Source organism: Geotrypetes seraphini, chromosome 3 (assembly GCF_902459505.1).
Source record: "Geotrypetes seraphini chromosome 3, aGeoSer1.1, whole genome shotgun sequence".
In the NCBI taxonomy this organism is placed as follows: domain Eukaryota; kingdom Metazoa; phylum Chordata; class Amphibia; order Gymnophiona; family Dermophiidae; genus Geotrypetes; species Geotrypetes seraphini.
In genome coordinates this window covers 48,120,103-48,141,121 of record NC_047086.1, presented here as the reverse complement: position 1 = coordinate 48,141,121, position 21,019 = coordinate 48,120,103, and the positions used below count along the sequence as shown (strand labels likewise).

Sequence of the window (21,019 nt, the reverse complement as noted above, 5' to 3'; positions counted from 1 at the left end):
AGAGCCCCGATGCGGACGTCTCACAAGCATACTTGCTTGAAGAAACTTCAGAAGTTTCGAGATGCCCGCACCGCGCATGCGCGAGTGCCTTCCCGCCCGATGCACCGGGCGTGTCTCCTCAGTTCAGATAGCTAGCAGAGAAGCCAACCCAGGGGAGGTGGGTGGGATGTGAGAATAGCTGCCTGCTGTCCCTGGATAACAACTGTTATGGTAAGTAACATTGCTTTATCCCAGGGCAAGCAGGCAGGTATTCTCACTAGTGGGTGACCTCCAAGCTAACCCCAATGGGATGGTGGGAGAGTTGGCAACTTAGGAGAACAAATTTTGCAATACTGTTTGGCCAAACTGTCCATCCCGTCTGGAGAAAGTATCCAGACAATAATGAGAAGTGAAGGTATGAACCGAGGACCAAGTGGCAACCTTACAAATCTCCTCAATCGGTGTCGATCTGAGGAAGGCTACAGAGGCCGCCATTGCTCTGACCCTATGGGCTGTGACTTTACAGGGAAGGGGTAATCCAGCCTGGGCATAGCAGCAAGAGATGCAAGCCGCCATCCAGTTGGAGATGGTACGCTTCGAGACAGGGCGTCCCAACTTGTTCGGATCAAAGGAGACGAAAAGTTGAGGAGCAGTTCTGTGTGGTTTGGTGCGATCCAAGTAGAAAGCCAAAGCACGTTTACAGTCCAGAGTGTGAAGAGCTGATTCTCCAGGATGAGAATGAGGCTTTGGAAAAAACACAGGAAGAACTATGGATTGGTTGAGATGAAATTCAGAGACCACTTTAGGCAGGAATTTTGGATGAGTGCTGAGGACCACCTTGTCATGATGGAATACTGTGAAAGGTGGATCCGCCACTAAGGCATAAAGTTCACTGACTCGGCGAGCAGAAGTGAGGGCAACAAGAAAAACCACTTTCCAAGTGAGAAACTTCAGCGGAGCCCTGTTGAGGCTCAAAAGGAGGCTTCATAAGGTGAGAAAGGACAACATTGAGGTCCCAAACCACTGGAGGAGGTTTGAGAGGAGGATTGACATGAAAAAGTCCTTTCATAAATCTGGAAACCACAGGATGAGCAGAGAGAGGTTTCCCTTGCAGAGGCTGCAGAATAGAACACACGATAAGAGAAATAAACTCAAAACCGCGAGCACTAGAAGGCAAGAACAAGGGTTCACTCAGCGCAGAGAGTTGAAGCAAAACTTCTCAGCTCCGCGGAAAGAAAAGAACTGAGGAGATAAGCCCGGTGCATCGGGCGGGAAGGCACTCGCGCATGCGCGGTGCGGGCATCTCGAAACTTCTGAAGTTTCTTCAAGCAAGTATGCTTGTGAGACGTCCGCATCGGGGCTCTGTCGGATGACATCACCCACTAGTGAGAATACCTGCCTGCTTGTCCTAGGATAACTATTGTTACACTTGTTGTAAGATGTAAAATGAATAAAGATTAAAAAAAAAAATTTAAAAAAAATAGGCAGAGCTTCAAAATTGCTCCAAGCATCAAATTACCAGAAAAGGGACAAAATTAAGCCAAATTAAAAATAATAAAATGGGGAGAGCAGAAAAAACACATCTACAGTCATGCGTGCAAAAGGAAAGAACTGTAAGTGGAGCTAAAGAACCCAGTGAAAAATCTGGAGTGGATTCCATCTGCAGCATGTAGCTAAAGGGAAATAACCCATCAGTCTAGAATGTCTCACCTACTGGAACAAATTTTTAAAGAGACATGAATAAGCAGAACAAAATATATCTAAACAAATACCATATTTGGTTAAACTACATCCTAACAGTGAGGCTTATTCATTGGTTCATGTTTTATTGAGCACTTGTCTTGATTTCAAAACATAGAAACATGACGGCAGATAAAGGTCCACCAGTCTGCCCATCCGCAGTAACCATTATCTCTTTCTCTCTCCGAAAGATCCCACATGCTTATCCCAGCCTCTTTTGAATTCAGACACAGTCTCTGGTTCTGGGAGACTGTTCCATGCATCTACCACCCTTTCTGTAAAAAAGTATTTCCTTTGATTACTCCAGAGCCTATCACCTCTTAACTTCATCCTATGCCTTCTCATTCAAATGAGAGACTCGATTCATGCGCATTTACATTACATAGGTATTTAAACGTCTCCATCATGACCTATTTTAACCACTTTCTTTCACCTTTTTAAGTTCATTCAATTTGTACCATCTTTTAACCTTTTGTAAACTGCATAGAACTTCACTGCTATTATTATTATCTCCTCTCTCCCACCTTTCCTCCAAAGTATACAGATTGAGATCTTTAAGTTTGTCCCCATATGCCTTATGATGAAGTCCACATACCACTTTAGTAGCCTTCCTCTGGATCAACTCCATTCTTTTTATATCTTTTTGAAGGTGCGGCCTCCAGAATTGTACACAATATTCTAAATGAGGTCTCACCAGAGTCTTATACAGGGGCATCAATATCTCCTTTTTCCTACTGGCCATGCCTCTCCCTATGCAACCTAGCATCCTTCTAGCTTTCGCCGTCCCCTTTTCAACATTTTTGGCCATCTTAAGATCATCACATACAATCACACCCAAGTCCCGCTCTTCTGTCGGGCACATAAGTTCTTTACCCCCTAGTGAAGTAAAATGAAAAAGTGAACCTGAAAAAAATGCCACCCAAGCTTGAAATCAATTTCACTATTTATAAGTTCCAATCCCAGTTTACATCATTCCCACATGCAAGTAGATTTTTTTTTTTAACTTTACTGCAACTCAAGCCCTCACAGTATAGTGTCACTTCAGCTTGTTCCCTATAGAAACATTTTTCTGACACACACTTTTCCACTCTTACAGTGGCTGGAAGTTTTGTTTACTGAGTTTCAAGTGCTATAATAAATATTGAATACAGAACTGACTAGACAAAGCAAGTAAAGAATAATGACAGTGTACATACAATTAAAAAAAACCCAAAACCCACACATTACCAGACCACACACAAAACCAGGAGGTACAGGATATTAGTTTTATTACTGTACATAGATGCTCCAAACTACTCTTAATTATTATATATTTTTTTTTTCCATGCGTAGTATAACAGTTGAAAATCTTCCAAAATCCTAGCTGACAGTGAATATGATCTTTCATGTGAGAAACATAGAAATGGGAAGCTAACATGACATTTCAAAGCCAACAGAACTGTGTCCATGGAGTTTTCAGCTAGCATCCAAAAAAGTTGATGAAGTAGGTTTTTAATGTTGCCTATGTGCAGTTGCAAGATGAATATCTCAGTGGTTTTCAACCCAGTCTTAATGGACCACCTGGCCAGTTGGGTTTTCAGGACACCTGCAATGAATATACAGCAGCGTCAAAAAAAGCCAACAGGATGCTGGGCATCATAAAGAAGGGTATCACAACCAGGACGCGGGAAGTCATCATGCCACTATATCGGGCGATGGTGCACCCGCACCTGGAATACTGCGTTCAGTATTGGTCGCCGCACCTCAAGAAGGACATGGCGGTACTTGAGAGAGTCCAAAGGAGAGCAACGAAGCTTGTAAGAGGGCTGGAAAATTGCCCATACACCGAGAGGCTGGATAAGCTGGGTCTCTTCTCTCTGGAAAAAAGGAGGCTCAGGGGAGATATGATAGAGACCTTCAAGATCCTGAGAGGCATAGAGAGGGTGGATAGGGACAGGTTCTTCAGACTGAGAGGGACAACAGGTACGAGGGGGCACTCGGAGAAACTGAAGGGGGATAGGTTCAAGACAAATGCAAGGAAGTTTTTCTTCACCCAAAGGGTCGTGAACACATGGAATGCGCTCCCGGAGGAAGTGATCAGGCAGAATACAGTACAGGGATTCAAACAGGGATTGGACGGATTCCTGAGGGACAAAGGGATCGTAGGGTACTGAAACCAAGGGGTGATTCAGACAGGTCGTGACCTGTTGGGCCGCCGCGGGAGCGGACTGCTGGGCGGGATGGACCTGTGGTCTGACCCAGCAGTGGCACTGCTTATGTTCTTATGTTCTTAGATATTCGTATACAATAAAGGAAATGCATGCTAATACATCTCATGCATATTTACTGTGGATATCTGAAAATCCAGCTGGCCAGGTGGTCCCCAAGGACTGGAGAAACCCACTGTATTAGAGCATTTGCTGATAGGGGATATTACATGTGATGATCCCTTTAACAGAAACAGGTTAGAAATGCTTTCATTGGAGACAAAAAAAATTCAAATTCTGAATTCTTAAGTTTGTCTGATCTTTCCTTGCACAAGTTTCTTAACTGAAAGTAACAAAATAGTTTAAATGCACACTTGGAAAGTTACCACACACAAAAAACCCATCTAAGTTACAGAACCATTGATTAAAAAAAAATAAGAAGCAGCACCCAGCAACTTACCAAATCTGATGCATGCACTGGTAATTTAAGTAACAGAATTTAGTAACCATGAAACTGACCTATTAATGGAAGATTAGGTTTCACCTTCGATAATCTTCTTTCAGATAGTCCCTGAAGGATTCAGTACACTAAGTGTTCAATCCCTTCTTAATAGAGGGTTTCTTGGACATCAAAAGCGTCAAGATAATCACATCTGAATAACCACGTCTCATCAAGGCTGAGCGCTAAAAAGCCATGCCGTAAGACCAAACAGCTGTGGGTTCACCATGGGCATCAGACCCTGACTGAGAAGGTTGTGATGAAGAGGTAGTTTGAGCTTCCTGTTCCGCTGAAGACGGTTGAGATCCGCACACCATGGACAACAAGATCAGTCCGAAGCAACTAGAATCATGAAGCAGGGATGTGTCGCTATTCAGCGGATGACCTGACCAACCAGAGGCCACAAAGGGAATACATAAAGGAGCGTGTGAGCCAGCCAGGGCTGAACCAAGGCGTCCAGCCATAAGCTTCCACGCTCTGTTATTCGACTGAAGAAGCGCCTGACCTTTGAGTTCTCTGCTGAAGTCATCAAGGCCATCGGGGGCTGACCACAGCACTGTATGATCACATGGAACGCTTTCCACGAGAGGGACCATTCTCCCGGGTTCAGGACCTGGTGACTGAGAAAGACTGCCTGTATGATGTTAACTCTAGGTACGTGCACCACCGAGAGACAGAAGATTTAACTCTACCCAGCGAAACAGCTGGTGCCTCTTGATGATGGACATACGCCACCGCCATGGCATTGTCTGAGAATACTCACATCACTTTTCTTTCCAGAGTGGGCTGGAGAGCGAGTAACGCCAGCCAAATCGCCCGAAGCTCCAAACGATTGATCGACGAACACCTCTGATATGGAGTCTATTGCCCTTGAATGGAATGGTCCCGGCAGATAACACCTCAACCTGACAGGCTCGCATCTGTCAAAAGAGTGATCTGCTCTAAGATCCAAAGAGGCTTGCCTTGGGGGAGAGTCTCCCCTTGAAGCCACCAGTGCAGACTGCTGTGAACTGGTTTTGTCCAGGGGAGAGGCATCTGAAGATGGCATTATGGAGACCACTAAGAGAAGAGGGAGTCCTGTAGAGGGTGCATATGCACTCTGGCTGGAGGCCGACATGGACCCCAGCACCTGCAGATTATGTCAGGCCATGGGAGCTGGAAGGTCCAGGAGATCTTTGATCTGCTGCTGAAGTTTCCATCTGAGTGGCTTGGGAAGAAACACACGACCCTTCCAGATGTCGAAGAGAATGCCTAGATACTCCAATGTCTGTGACGGTGCCAACTGGCTCTTCTTGAATCTGATAATCCAACCCAAGCACTGTAGCAGACACACCACAGTCTCCACCGTATGTTCGCACTCCTGCTAGGTACTAGTGACTTGGACTGGCCACCGTGAGAACGGACTACTGGGATTGATGGACCATTGATTTGACCCAGTAAGGCTATTCTTATGTTCTTATGAGATGATGCCCAGATCAACCAGTTGTCCAAGTAAGGATGGACCTGGACACCCTGCCTGCAGAGAAAAGCCGCTACAACTAATATCACCTTGGTGAAAGTGAGGGAAGCTTTCGTGATCCAAAAGGGAAGAACTGCGAAGTGGAAATTCTGTTGCAGAACACAGAAATGCAGACACCTGTGATGTTCCGGAAAGACTGGAATATAGAGGTAAGCCTCCATGAGATCCAAGGACGCCAGAAACTCCCCAGGAGAGACAGAAGCAATGACTGTGCGCACAGTTTTCATTTGGAAATGAGCAATCCGCAGGAAGCGATTGACCGATCTGAGATCCAGAATGGGTCTCCAGTCCTCTGAGCCCTTCTTTGGCATGAAGTATAAGGAGTATCTGCCTAAGCTTGATTTGGGTTCCGGAACAAGGTCTATTACTGCACGGTAGCGCAGACTTTTGACTCCTCCTCCGGCCAACCTGCCAGCAAGTCCAGAATCAAATCCGGAGGCAGGCAAAAGAAGTTTATCTTGTGCTCCTCCCAAATAATGTCCATCACCCATTGATCCGAGGATATGTGAGTCCACTCAATGTAAAATAGAGAGAGCCAGCCCCCAACATGAGGAAGCCCTGCCTGACTTCTGGTGTCATTGGGGCTTTTTAGGAGCAGTAGCTGCCCAGGATCCGGATGCCTGAGGCCATCTGGAATGGAATTGTTGTAATGAGGACAGCTTCCCTGGAAATATCTCTGGGAGGAAGAGCCCGAGAATTCTCGACAAAATTTGCAGGAGAGACAAAAACTACTACGGTCCCTTCCCAAAGACTGGCAAGACTTGTACAGAGGGAGAGACTTAGGGCAGCGATCAGCGACACTGGCCATGAAGTCATCCAGACCTTTTCAAAAAAAAAGCTGACCCTTGAAAGGGAGGCTGCTTAAAGTGGCCTTGGAGGCAGGGTCCCCAGCCCAATCACTGATCCAAAGAGTCCGGCACGCAGACACTGTGTAAGATGAGAACTTACAGAGAATTTGGATGAGATCATAAAGGGCGTCCATCACAGAATCCACACAGTCATCTCTAGCTGGGGACAGGCATCCACTTCCACAAAAGGCACACTGCACAGTCTTGTGTGATAAGCACGCGCTGCAAAGGAGGCTGCCACCATCCTGATACAAGAAGCCACTTCAAAAGGCTTTTTAAATATAAAGTCCACAAGTACTACGACTCTATCACTAGGGAGGGCCATCGCCTGATGCCATGGCGGAATCCACCTTAGGATATTAAAAAAAAAAAAAAAATGCTGAAAATCAAGAGCCAACATATAAAGCTTAGATATAGCTTTAGAGAGCTGGAAAAAGCCTTCTGGGGTATCCCACCGTTCCATAACCAGACTAAATCCACACGCATTATTCCTTTATCGCTAGGGAGGGCTATGCACCTGGTGCCATGGTGAAATCCACTTTAGGATGTTTAAAAAAAATGCTGAAAATCAAGAGCCAATGTATAAAGTTTAGAAAGAGCTTTAGAGAGCTGGAAAGAGCTTTCTGGGGTATCCCACTGTTCCGTAACCAGACCAAGAAGCTTTATATGGGATGGAAAAATGGAGGACAGCACATTAGAACAGTCCATGACCAAATACTGTGACACAGAAGGTGGAGATTCTAATTTGAGCTCTTTCAGAACATCAGCAATAAAATAATGGACAGAGACATTCTTAAAAAGTCTGTGGATGGAGAGGTCCTCACCCAAATCCTGACTCTCAGGGCGATCGTACTGACTTGTCCTGGGGCAAGGGCAGCAGCAGAATCCAAAAAAGAAACAGCGCCAGGGGAAGCATAAAATCCATAGGGCAACTAATGCATTTGAGCGCTGTCATAGCCAGATGAGAGGGCTCCTGAACAGGCATCTCTGCTACTGGTGCAACCAGCTTAGAAGAAACCGACGTGCCCACCGGCTGTGTCAATCAAGCTGGGTCAGAAGCATAAGCTTTCCAGAGGAGCCAAATAAAATCTGGGGAAAATTCACACCCCGTGGCCACTGCTGGGCCCTGCTGAGGTGCCGGCACCATGCCAATGGAGTCCCCCGATTTGGAATGCAGGCATTTGGCGCCAGACTCCAGAACTGCCTCTGGGTGAGATTTTTTTCCAAAACCATGGACCCAGGCTAGCACCCCAGCCCTGGAGGACCCAGAGGAGGTGAAGCCCAAAGCTTCTGCCCCCTCCCCCAGCGGCAAATGGTACACAGTCATTGATCTGTCACCCATCTGGCACAACCAATGCACACATTTGACAGATTAGGGGATGAGGAATCCATCACAAATGATTTTTAACAAAATCGAGGGGTTTTGAGGCAGAAATAAAATTTTGAAAAAAAGATAAATAAAAATCCAAGATGGCCACTGCCAGCAAATTCACACCAAAAACAGCAAAAATAAAGAAAATCCGAAAGTAAATAATAGCGATTTGGGGTGGGAGACCTGAACCCTACTCTTAAAAACTCTGAAAAATGAGTTTTATTGTGTTTTACGGACCACTCCCGAAGCTCCCATAGGAAATAATGGAGGTGTACTTACACAGTCTGTACAGTGCCTGCCTGTCAGCCTGTTACCTTGCAGCAGAATGGAGGAAATGATTTTCTGCCTCAGAAACTGCTCCAAATGACAAACTTGAAGATCTTTGGACTGCCAGTTGGATGGGCTCCGACTGTAACCTTCACCCCACGAAACTACTCCACGCAACTGGGGGAAGGAAACGCAGCCTGTGTCCTGAAACGCAGAGGGACTGTTACTCAGGATGCATACTACATACAGCTTGCACTTAAACCCTTGACAAGGTCAGAAGGCAGGCAAACTTCCAGGGGAATGGACTCCAAATCCAAGAAAGGTGGCACACAGGAGGTTGGCTCCACAGGTCCACCGAAATTTCTCTGTGAAGCAGCAGTCTGGCTCCACAAAACTGCATCCTTGTCTCTGATAGATGACCACTGCAAAGGTGTCTCATGGTACTCAAGCCATCAAAAAAGATTAACTTTAAGCAAAAATTAAGAAAAAGATGCAGAACAGTGCAGAAGACCTGCACAGTACTTGCAGAAATTGAAACTATAGGGGGCTCTAACTCTCTAAGATAGGAGGGAGCATATGCTCAGAAAAGTGTTTAGATTTCGGCAATTCCTGGATTGCAGGAAGGGATTGAACACCTAGCGTAATGAATCCAGAAGGGACGTAACAGAAACTGGCTTTCAAAATCTTAAGTGGCTCATGACCATTCTGCAGGGAGCGAGTTTAATTGCTACCCTGCCAGCAGCATGATGTACACTTTCTGGGTTAGTAGCATTATTTTAACAGGGAGAATAGCTAAATTTTGATCATTCTGCATTGTATAAGTGCAGTTTTCAATAGTTAACATAAAACATTTGTTAAAAGCAATGAAGCCAATATCACTTATTCAATTCTTAAAGTTATATAGTTTTTTCAGCATTAGGAAAAATGATATATATTTTAAGAATTCCACAGCTAACAATGTACAAAATAAATTCAGAAATATTGAATATGTTGTATATCATTGATCATACCAATTACATATAGAATAACTTCCACCATATACATAATAACTTATAAATTATTTATGATCTCTATATTGCACCATGGAATGCTAGGCCTAAAATTTTACAGCTGAAGAAAAACAAAAATATGTATACATTTCTAGACTATTCCAAACACAGAAAAATGAGTTTCAGTCACAACCTGGCCTGGGGAAGCTTGCTTATGTTGCTCTGAAATATTCATGCTCAGCAGCTGCATAATTTCAGAATATAAAGCACTCATTTACGTACATCCAATTTCAAAATCTGGTATTTCTAATGCTGAGATAAAGTGGGTAAGTGAACACGTCTTCTCTGAGCTTTCTCTAAGCAGGGATAAAATTAATTAAGACAGGACTTTGTTACACTGAGGGAACCAGACAGCAGGTTTCCCTGTACCCTCCAAGCCAATATCAAATCTAACTTTTGTTCTCCATTTCCACAAATGATTGACAGACCACAGCCAAAGCTCCAGAACTGTCTATTTCTGATGTAGGCCCATATGTAGACCAGGTTAGGTACAGACACTGCCAACACTGTGAAAATAAATAATTCAAAGTAGTGCTGCAGTTTGATTAAACCGTAACAAATAGAATAAAGTTTTTAAAATTGATATCCCAGTACATTTGATACATGCAAATTTACATCTTAAAACTTAGGGGACATATATAGTACTTCCTACAGACAGTCCAAATGAATGGTTTTGAAGTCAAGAATAGGCCTAGTACAGGACAGTATTGTACAGTGTCAGACATCTAAGACAATGAAGCTAACCCAACATGTTCAATTCGCTGAACAGTATAAAACACCATCATTGGAAGATTTCAAGTATTCTGCATTTTATCTTTCATCACAAAGTCTTCACCATTCGAGGACTAGTCTGTTGCCCACCCTAAATGTTTTTACGTTTCCTTTCTTTACAAACATTTATGACCAGAATTACAGAAATCATTACAACAAAGTACAAAAAGGGAAAGCTGCAAGTGAGGTCTATCTGGCAGGAGGCCAACAAACATGACTGGAATTATTCCAACAGTGATAATTTTGTTATGCTTATTTTACAAGCAAATCCACAGTGAAAGAACATGGCATTTAAAAATAACCTGTGCATACTTTTCTCGTCTGGAAGTGACATATGGAGCAAGCAAGCATTCTAGCATACAATTGCTGGGTCCATTCTGGAGTTGCCTTGAGGCATGTGCATAAATAATTAGTTAGGTATGTCAGCATTATTGCTGCGGTTTCCATATTTATGATGAATGATGAGTAGTACAACTCCCAGAAAGAAGCAGATGGAACCAACAGTGATGTATGCAATTCCTAGGAAGGGATTTCTCCCTCCCATCCAAGAGATGGTGCTCAGGATCATCCGCTTTCGGCCATCAAAGCTATGAACGGGGTAATCTGAATAGTGTATAGGAAAACAAGCATTCTAATACTCAGTGCTGTGCACAGCCATACAACTCATCCTGAAAACTCTCCATCACAATCACCTTACTGGGAGAGGGAGGAACTAGATGAGTATTTACACAGTTTTTAATATAACCAGTGCAAAACATGCAAACAAAATACTATACTTAAAAGGTACAGTAAGACACAAAGACATTGAACTTAATCATTATGAACAAGTGTTTAGAGCAGATGTGCAAAATCTGCCTGCAGTTATCAAATCACTTTCAATAGTGGATTAGAATACACAGGTGTGTGGTGATGTATAATTATAGATGCTATTTTGAAGCTGCTTGCAAAGCACATGAGCCAAATGTGCTTGGATCCAAAATGGGCAAATAATTATGCCTAAATCCAAGCATGGCTGTTAATAATACCTGTGGAGTACTACTATAGGGAAACATTTCTCCTTTGCTAAATACAAACAGAACAAAAGTTCCATAATCACTTGAAAATATGGAATTTTGCCACCTTCTGCTTTCCTTAGGCATGTAGGCAGCTGGCAGGCAGGATTGCTTGGTCACATACCTACTTGGTAATTATGTTATTTCCGCCGGTCCATAGAAGTCAAAAGGTTGAAGAACACTGCTCTAGAACAATCCAGTATGCATCTGCCAAAGCAGCAGAAGATCTCTTTTGTAACACACCCATGCCCAACCACTGCAGCTGCAAAGATAATTCAGCAAGCAAAACACAGAATGGCACTTGCCACCCTGTATATACCAGGATATAGCAATATTACAGGAACCACATTATTGCTGTCAATCAGAATAAGAACTGGTCTTTTAAAAAAATAAAAAAGGAGCCACAGAGCATAACCAGAACTCCAAATCGAGCTCTTCCAAGGGCATTTGAAACAGTAAACCTCTGGATAGATTGGAAGAGAACATCCACCAATGGAGAGACTGCCTCAATGAAGGAGTCACTGTAATGTGCTGAGAGAGTGTGTCAAAAAGCCTGCGCCCACGGATATGCCAGGGTCCACTGAGGAATTCTGAGGTAAAGGCTGGCAAAAGGAGTCACGTGAACTACAGAGGCCATGTGATCTAGGAAAACCATCATGTGTCTCGCTGAGAGTGAAGTGAGGGATGATACTTTATGACAAAGTTGAATGAGAGCATCCTGATGTTGTTGAGGGAGGAATGCTTTGAGTTGCACAGTGTCCAGTACAGCTCCACTGAACTGTAGAGTCTGAGAGGTCTGTAGCTGGGATTCTGGAAAGTTGACTTCGAACCCCAAACTTTGGAGGAACCAAATAGTCCTTTGGGTCGCTACCACAACCCCCTGAGATGTTGAGTCTTTGATGAGCCAATCGTCCAGATACGGGAAAACCTGAAGACAATGGTTGCGCAGAACTGCTGCTGCTACTAGGCACTTGGTGAAAACTGCGGGAGATGATACCAGGCCGAAGGGTAGCACTCTGTACTGAAAATGATGATTTCCCACCCGAAATCTGAGAAGCTTGCGAAAGGCTGGATGAATGGGGATGTGAGTGTAAGCCTCTTTGAGATTCAGAGAACATAACCAATCGTTGTGATCTAGAAGGAGATACAATGATGCTAGAGACAGCATCTGAAATTTTTCTGACAAGAAATTTGTTGAGAGCTCTGAGATCCAAAATAGGTCTTTCTGGGTTAGTAGCATTATTTTAACAGGGAGAATAGCTAAATTTTGATCATTCTGCATTGTATAAGTGCAGTTTTCAGTAGTTAACATAAAACATTTGTTAAAAGCAATGAAGCCAATATCACTTATTCAATTCTTAAAGTTATATAGTTTTTTCAGCATTAGAAAAAATGATATATATTTTAAGAATTCCGTCTTCTTTGGGGCAAGGCAGTAATGGGAGTAAATCCCCCCTGTTCTACTGTTCCAGGGGAACTTCTTCTATAGCACGGAGACGAAGCAGAGCTTGAGCTTCCTGAAGAAGAAGAATAGTGAAGACAGTAACCTTCCCTGATTATTGTGAGGACCCAGAGGTCGGATGTAATGAGTTCCCATCGATGATAAAAATGATGGAGATGACCTCCTACGGGAAGAGGAGGGAACAAAGGCAGAACGACTGATGTTATGCTCTGTGTTAGAGGGTCAAAAGGCTGAGTAGACTTGGGCGCAGCAGGAGTCTGAAGCTTACGCTGCCATTGTTGTTGCTGCTGTTGTTTCTTTGGAAGCGATCTTGAATAAGGTGCTGCCTTCGGAGGATAACGCTTCTGATAAGATGGAGGTCTGTAACTCTTAGCAGTGGAAGGTTTCGGCTAAACTATAGAGGCAAACGATTTTTCATGCTTAGACAAGCGTTTTGTAGCTACCTCAATCGAGTCATCAAACAGCTCATTCCCTTGACATGGGATGTTGGCCAATCGATCCTGCAGATTTGGATCCATATCTATGGTGCGGAGCCAGGCTAGACAGTGCATCGCCACCGAGAATGCAGTGATCCTGGAGGACATCTCAAAAGCATCATATGCAGTCTGAACCATATGCAAGCGAAGTTGACCTAGAGTTGAATGCATATGCTGGAACTCAGATAGCCGACGGCCAAACTTGTCCATAGTCCTGCCCTCTCGTCCAGAAGGGACGTTGGCATAAACTTTGGCAGGATTAGTTCTTTTTAAAGAAGACTCCATGAGAAGAGATTGATGGGATAGTTGAGACTTCTCAAATCCCTTACAATGGATCATCTTATATCGAGATCCCAGCTTTGCTGGAACACCAGGAATGGAGTATAGTGTATCTAGGTTCCTTTTGAAAGATTGAGAAAGAATGTCATTCATGGGTAATTTGAGAGAATCCCTAGAAGGATTAGATATACCCAGCTATTCTAAATACTCCTTAAGAGTATTTTGAATCAGACTCCAAAGCAATGTTGAGATCCTGACTCATTTGACATAAGAATTTAGTAAAGGACACCGGATCAGAAGAGGAGTGACATTATTGAGTTGAAGGTGAACAAGAACCTCTCGAGGTACCTTTGACAGCAGAGAAAGAAGGTGAAGCCTCTCTGGAGTAGTGGTACCGCAGGACTGAATCCATAGGCAGAGATGAAGAAAACCTCGCAGGAGAAGAACTCGACTGGCAAGAATGCTGAGGGGCTCCACAATAGGTTTCTTGGATAAAGGAGTTGGAGGTCTTGAAGAGTCTCAATGCCTCGATAAATGAGGTCTGTCTCGAGAAGAAGACCGGGGCCTCGACAAATGATGTGAAGAGGAACTATGTCTCGAATCACTGGCCCATGATCGAGTCGACTCCAGCCTCGAGGAATCCTCACCCTGTGCCTCGAAGAAGGCAATGCCTTATGTATAGAGGTAGGACTGGAGGTTGGAGATCGAAGTTGAGACACTGATAAGGACTCAGCTCCTTGTACAGATGTACCTCGAGGACTCAACTCCTTGTATAGTGTATAGATTGATCTCGAGGCTCTCTCAAGGACTCAACTCTTTGCCCAGAGTGTATAGATTTATCTCGAGGCAGACTCAAGAGCTCGACTCCTTGAATAGAGTGGTCAGACTGAACTTGAGGCACTCTCAAGGACTCGACTCCTTGTATTACTGCTGAGTGCTCAGAATAGCCTGCAGGAAGCAGGGTCGAGACAGGAGTCAATTTGGCAAGCATATTACCAAACTCCTGATGCAGAATAGTTTCCAACATATTTTGAAAAGCCAGCACCATGACCACTGCAGCCGGTTCAATTGCTGTGGCTATGGACTCCGAAGAAGACGACCTCGAGGAAGAGTGTTGTCTCGACTTTGAGATACGTTTCCTGGGAAGTCTCGAAGCGACTGGGTCCAACAAGGTCGCTGTTGAAATGGTCTGTGACTCCTGAGGGGTTGGCTTGGGTAGCTTTCCTAATGGAGACACGGAGGATAACGGCCCCTCCAGAGAGGATTTAGCTGATTTCCCCGAGGATGAAGACTTTCCCATCAAGGAAGGCTTTAGCGAGGTCGAGGTGGAAGCTTTGAGCCCCACAGAAGACTTCAACAGAGTCGAAGTCACAATCGGGGTCGAGGCTTTAGTTGAAGAAAGATCCATTCCCCAAAGATTTTTTCAATCTGAACTCGATGACGTTTAAGAGTTCGATTTTGAAGTGTAGCACAGCAGACGCATGACTCCGGATGATGATCAGGTCCTAAACACTGCACACACCACTTATGTGGGTCAGTGTACTTCTTAAATCCTATGACCGGCTGGGACATGAAATGAAACATGGCCATGATTAAATTGAAGCCTGCACGCTGAGGCCGTACACCAGGCCCTGCCGTGACATGACCAAAAAAATTAAACAAAGACTTTTTTTTAAAAAAACACGCGTAACAAAGCGACCCTGTAAAGAAAAAGAAAATACATGAGCCACGGTGTAGAGAAGGCATGAGTAAAACTAATTCTCGCGCAGAGCCTTGAAATGAGGGCTTCTCAGCTCCACGGAAAACTTCTTCGAACTGAGGAGACGTGAGCTCTACCTCGGGCAGGAAGGCACTCGCATATGCGCGGTGCAGCAGTTGTGAGCTTTCTAAAAGTTCTTCAAGCAAGTCTGCTTGTGAAGCTGTCCGCATCGGGGCTCCATGGATGACATCACCCAAATGTAAAAATATGCTGCCTGCTTGTCCTGGGATAAAGTCTGTGTCTAAATTCATCAAAATGTGGGACAGTCAAACGGAATCTCTTAGGAAGAGGAAGAGATAGTGGATGCTGCAGATGGTAGACTGACTAGGTCATTGGCCTTTATCTGTCATCATATTTCTATCATGTAGGCATCCTCAAGGATATAGTTCAAGTAGAGCTGCAATGAATTCTGTAAATTATGCAGATACATACAAGCTCAGATTTTAGATATGGTACCCAGATTTGCACATACAAATTAATTGCTTAATGAGCTCAATGACAATAATTGGGTGCTAACAATTATTGATATTAATTAGCATTTAATATTTACATGTACATCTTGCATACCCTTTACAGAACAGCATTTAGTGCAGATTTTTTCTAATGCCTAATTTTGAGCACCAATTATAGAATCTGGGCCAAAGTACAAATACATTTACAACTTCAGAACAGGTGTAAATTTGCATGATATTAGTGGTGGTTCTGGGTGTCTAATCTATAGAAGCATATGAGTAGGTGCCTATAAAATAATCACTCTCCACATCTTTCTCTCTAATAAGACGGGAGCATACATTAATGACAAACACTATAAATCTGTTTAAAGGTGTGCAACACAAAATACTGATTAGAGTGATTCTGCATGGAAGACAGGCTGCTCCTTCAACCTACCTTCCACCTCTGCCTCCCTTTTATGTGCTTCATCCCACTATCCAAAAGAGTATACACATCACTATTTTAAAATAATTTTGTAAAGTCACTATAGCAAATGCTATTTTCCTCCAACCCTCCCCTCACCACCACCACCACCACCAAAAAACCACTTACATTCATTGGATTCTTGCTGCTGGAGGCAATAGACTCCAGTGAAGATTTGAAATTGCTCTTAGAGATAGCCCCATAAAAAGTACCATCATTTAATATAATGTCAAGAAAGGATACTGTAGGTAATTTCCAGAGAGTAATTTCCTTTTGCCAAAGTAGGTTCCCTGGATGATTGCCTTTCTATCCGTCGATAGAGCTTCCGGAACGTGGGCAGTGCTGCAGTGCGCATCCACACAATGAAATCCTCATTGGTAAATCCGTTGTTTTCTGGATCTTGAATATCTAGCTCATATACAGGATTTCGCCAATTCATAGGCTTTGTTGTACCTAAAATGAGTATTACATTAGTGACTTTTATTCCGCCTTAACCTTGCAGTTCTAGGTGGATTACAAAAGAGGTATGCTGGACATCGCCAGGAGATTACAGGATCAGGGATAATTAAGGTTCGTCATTAGTTTGTCTTGACAAATTTTCTGAATAGCAGGGTTTCTATTTATTTATTTATATAAAGTATTAAAGCTTTCTTTCTTTTATTGTTTTTGACCCATTAGCTTTCTCCTGAACGTTCAGCTAGAATTAGTGCTAGGATCTGACTCATATATGTTCACTTGTATGCCAACCATCCAGGAATTTCCCTTTCTCCAATTTTCTACCCCTTAGAAGTTCATCTTTGAGTATTAAAATCAAGTCATATCCAGATGTCACAAGGAACATGCAGATTAAAAGAAACAAATATCTTAGAATTTAAAAGCACAAGGTTTTCTCTCTATTGATATACAATTAAATGTTACCGTAGGCTTAAGTTGCATGTGTGGTAAATTTTACTGTAATTATATATTATTGAATTGCAATGCATTTCAGGCACATCAGTAGAAAGATGTATTATTAAATTGAAATGTTATGTTATATATATTTAGAAAGCTTATTTTTACTTTCTTTCTTGACAGAAAAAAGTATTAATTTTGTGAAGTTAGGTGAAAATATTTTATCCATATTTTATCAATCATCAATGATTAATATAAATGTATATAAACTTTATAATCTGCTGAACATCAGACTCTAAAACTGGGTCAATATTTCAAAGCATTTATGAAGACAGTACTGGGTGCTAACTGCATAAAGAAAATTAATAAATTTTGTCTGTGTAAGACAGGGGTGGATAATCTGCAGCCCATCACTGAATTTTATGTGGATCATGAGACCATAGAAAATATTTTCAGAAGTCACTCTTGCAGTTTTAGTTTAAAACAGGGGTGTCCAACCTGCGGCCCAAGGGCCGCATGTAGCCCAGTGAAGTATTTTGTGTGGCCCCGGTGGAGGGTGATGCAGTGTTTTCATTTGCTGCCCCTGAGTGTTTACCGTCTTCCCAGCTCCCTCCTGTGTCTTACTGCAGCGTTTGCGCAGCCCCAGAAACATTTTTTCGGCCAATGCGGCCCAGTAAAGTCAAAAGGTTGGACACTCCTGGTTTAAAAGATTTTTTTTTTTTAACATAGATGGTCTATGGAGCTCTATGCATTTCAAATTCTAATATTACATAATGTTGTAGTTTGGCACGGATAGTACTGACATTCATGAAGCTCTCTGTGGATATAATAATAACTTTATTTATATCCCATCATACCTTTTCAGTTCAAGACATTATACAGTAAAATAGAAATACAATGTGGATACAGCAGGTATCGATACAAGTGTAGAGAACAGGGAGATTACAGCATTGGTTTAGTAGGAGAGGGTGAGAAGAGGGTGGATTGCAAAGGTAGAAGGAGGTGCATGTTGGGAGTGTAGTTAGATTGGATTGGGGTGATCAACCCCTGGTGTTAAGATGATATAAGACCAAAACTTATCTGTACTGTAAATCTGAGGAGTGGCCATGAAATTCAGCGAGAAGGACCAAGCAGATAGCAGTGATATTTAGTCACTAACCAGATAAAGTTATCTACATAAGTAAACCATATGAGCAGCAGTCTTAATGTCAAACCTACAACTTATCCATTCAAATTTAGGGATGCATGTTCAGTTGTCTGACATACCTTATAAACTCGAATATAAATTGAGATTCTTGGGCCAAAATAAATGTCCCAAAAATAGGGGTCTTGGTTTATATTCGGATCAGTGCCCAGTCACGCACCCTTCCCCCCCCCAGGCCTGCCGTAAGCCCTAATGGTCGAGAGTGGACCGGGCTAGAAGGGATCCCTCCTGCCTCCTCTCCTGGCCAACTCTGACACATCCCATCTCCCTCCCGCCTCCTAGACTTTTATAAAACCTACATTTAAAGCCCTGGTGGTCCAGTGGTGAATCAAGGCAGGAGCGATTTTCTTACGCTCCTGCCCTGTGCAGGGCCGCTGGGCCACCAGGGCTTTGGAAGATGTCTCATTGAAAGATGTCTCATTGAAACCTTAGAAGTATGTTGAAAAAGGAAGACTGCGATGCCGTGAAATTTTGCATTATTATTACAGCTTATCAAACTCAAATATATCATGTTTGTCCAGTTCTGTTTTTCTACTTAACTTCAATATGGTCTCATGTTTTTTTTCCAAGTTATTGCACAGCAGTAGATGTAGAAGAAACCAAGACTGGAACCATACACATCTCCTGAAAACATGGAGCTTATCTGCCAACAGCAAAAAATTCTCATGCATCAGTCATCGAGGTACAAAATCTACATATACCGCTTATCAACAAGTGATCCAAGAAGAGAAAGAACAAAGAACCGGCTTGGCTAACTGTAGCGGTGAAGGAAGCGATCAGAGACAAGAAGAATTTGTTCAAGGAATGGAAAAGGTCAAAAACGGACGTAAACTGGAAGAAGCACAAACAGCATCAACGCAGGTGTCATAAAGCGGTAAAAGAGGCCTAAAGAGACTACGAGGAAAAAATAGCCAAGGAGGTGAAAAATTTCAAGCCATTCTTGCGATATATTAAGGGGAAACGACCCGCAAAGGAAGCGGTGGGACCGTTGGATGATCATGGAATAAAAGGAGTGCTAAAGGAGGACAAAGCCATCGCCGATAAACTGAACACATTTTTTGCGTCTGTATTTACCAAAGAGGATATATACAAAATACCGGAACCCGACAGGCTATACGCTGGAGGCGAAGACGGGAAACTGACAAGCTTGACGGTCAGTCTAGAAGAAGTACGCAGGCAGATTGATAGGGGAGAGTGTGGTACAGTGGTTAAAGCTACAGCCTCAGCACCTTGAGGTTGTGGGTTCAAACCCACGCTGCTCCTTGTGACCTTGGGCAAGTTACTTAATCTCCCCATTGCCCCAGGTACGTTAGATAGATTGTGAACCCACCGGGACAGAGAGGGAAAACTGCTTGAGCACCTGAATAAATGCATGTAAACCGTTCTGAGCTCCCCTGGGAGAACGGTATAGAAAATGGAATGAATAAATAAATAAATTAAAAGTGACAAATCCCTGGCATCCATCCGAGGGTCATAAAGGAACTAAAAGGGACTATAGCTGAACTGCTTCAACTAATAGCCAATCTATCAATCAAATCGGAAAAGATTCTGGAAGACTGGAGGGTGGCGAATGTTACGCTGATCTTCAAAAAAGGTTTGAGGGAAGATCCAGGAAACTACAGACCGGTGAGTCTGACCCTCAGTACCGGGAAAGATGGTAGAGGCGCTGATAAAAGACCGCATCATTGATCACCTTGACGGACACAATCTGATGAGGACCAGTCAGCACGGCTTCAGCAAAGGACGATCTTGCTTGACGAATTTGCTGCACTTCTTCGAGGGAGTAAACAGGCAGATAGACAAGGGTGACCTGGTCTACATTGTATACCTGGATTTTCAGAAGGCATTCGACAAGGTTCTGCATGAACGACTACTTCAGAAAATTGAGAGCCATGGAATAGAGAGTGAAATACTCACATGGATTAAAAACTGGCTAGTGGATAGGAAACAGAGAGGGTAAATGGACAATACTCAGACTGGAAGAACGTCACCAGTGGGGTGCTGCAGGGATCAGTGCTTGGACCCATGCTCTTCAACATATTCATAAACGATCTGCAAATGGGTACAACGAGTGAGGTGATTAAATTTGCGCATGATATGAAGTTATTCAGAGTAGTGAAGACGCAGGGGGATTGTGAAGATCTGCAACGCGACATAACCACGCTCGAGAAAGCACAGTTACTTACCGTAACAGGTGTTATCCAGGGACAGCAGGCAGCTATTCTCACATATGGGTGACATCACTGACGGAGCCTGGATGCAGACGCCTCACAAGCAGACTTGCTTGAAGAAACTCGAAGTTTCGAGTCGCCCGCACCGCGCATGCGCGAGTGCCTTCCCGCCCAGCACAGTGCGCGTCTCCTCAGTTCAGATAGCTAGCAGAGAAGCCAACCAGGGGAGGTGGGTGGGTTGTGAGAATAGCTGCCTGATGTCCCTGGATAACACCTGTTACGGTAAGTAACTGTGCTTTATCCCAGGACAAGCAGGCAGGTATTCACACATATGGGTGACCTCCAAGCTAACCAGAATGGGATGGTAGGAGTGTTGGCAATTTAGGAGAATAAATTTTGTAATACTGTTTGGCCAAACTGTCCATCCCATCTGGAAAAAGTATCCAGACAATAGTGAGAAGTGAAGGTATGAACCGAGGACAAAGTAGCAGCCTTACAAATTTCCTCAATGGGTGTAGATCTAAGGAAAACTACTGAAGCTGCCATTGCTCTGACTTTATGGGCTGTGACTTTACTGTGA

The 21,019-nt window shown here is 43.4% G+C and overlaps 1 protein-coding gene across 1 annotated transcript in view; it reads right to left on the bottom strand.

Annotated features, from left to right (window-relative positions):
* Positions 1-9,396: 9,396 nt before the first annotated feature.
* The window catches only part of TMEM30A (transmembrane protein 30A), a 43,619-nt gene continuing 31,996 nt past the window's right edge, over positions 9,397-21,019 (bottom strand). Inside the window, exons 6-7 of the mRNA XM_033937684.1 lie at positions 16,417-16,626; positions 9,397-10,833 (exon numbers count right to left, since the gene is read on the bottom strand). Of these exons, the coding sequence (XP_033793575.1) occupies positions 10,640-10,833; positions 16,417-16,626 (404 nt within the window). The 3' untranslated portion in view covers positions 9,397-10,639. The remainder of the gene's footprint in view (positions 10,834-16,416; positions 16,627-21,019) is intronic.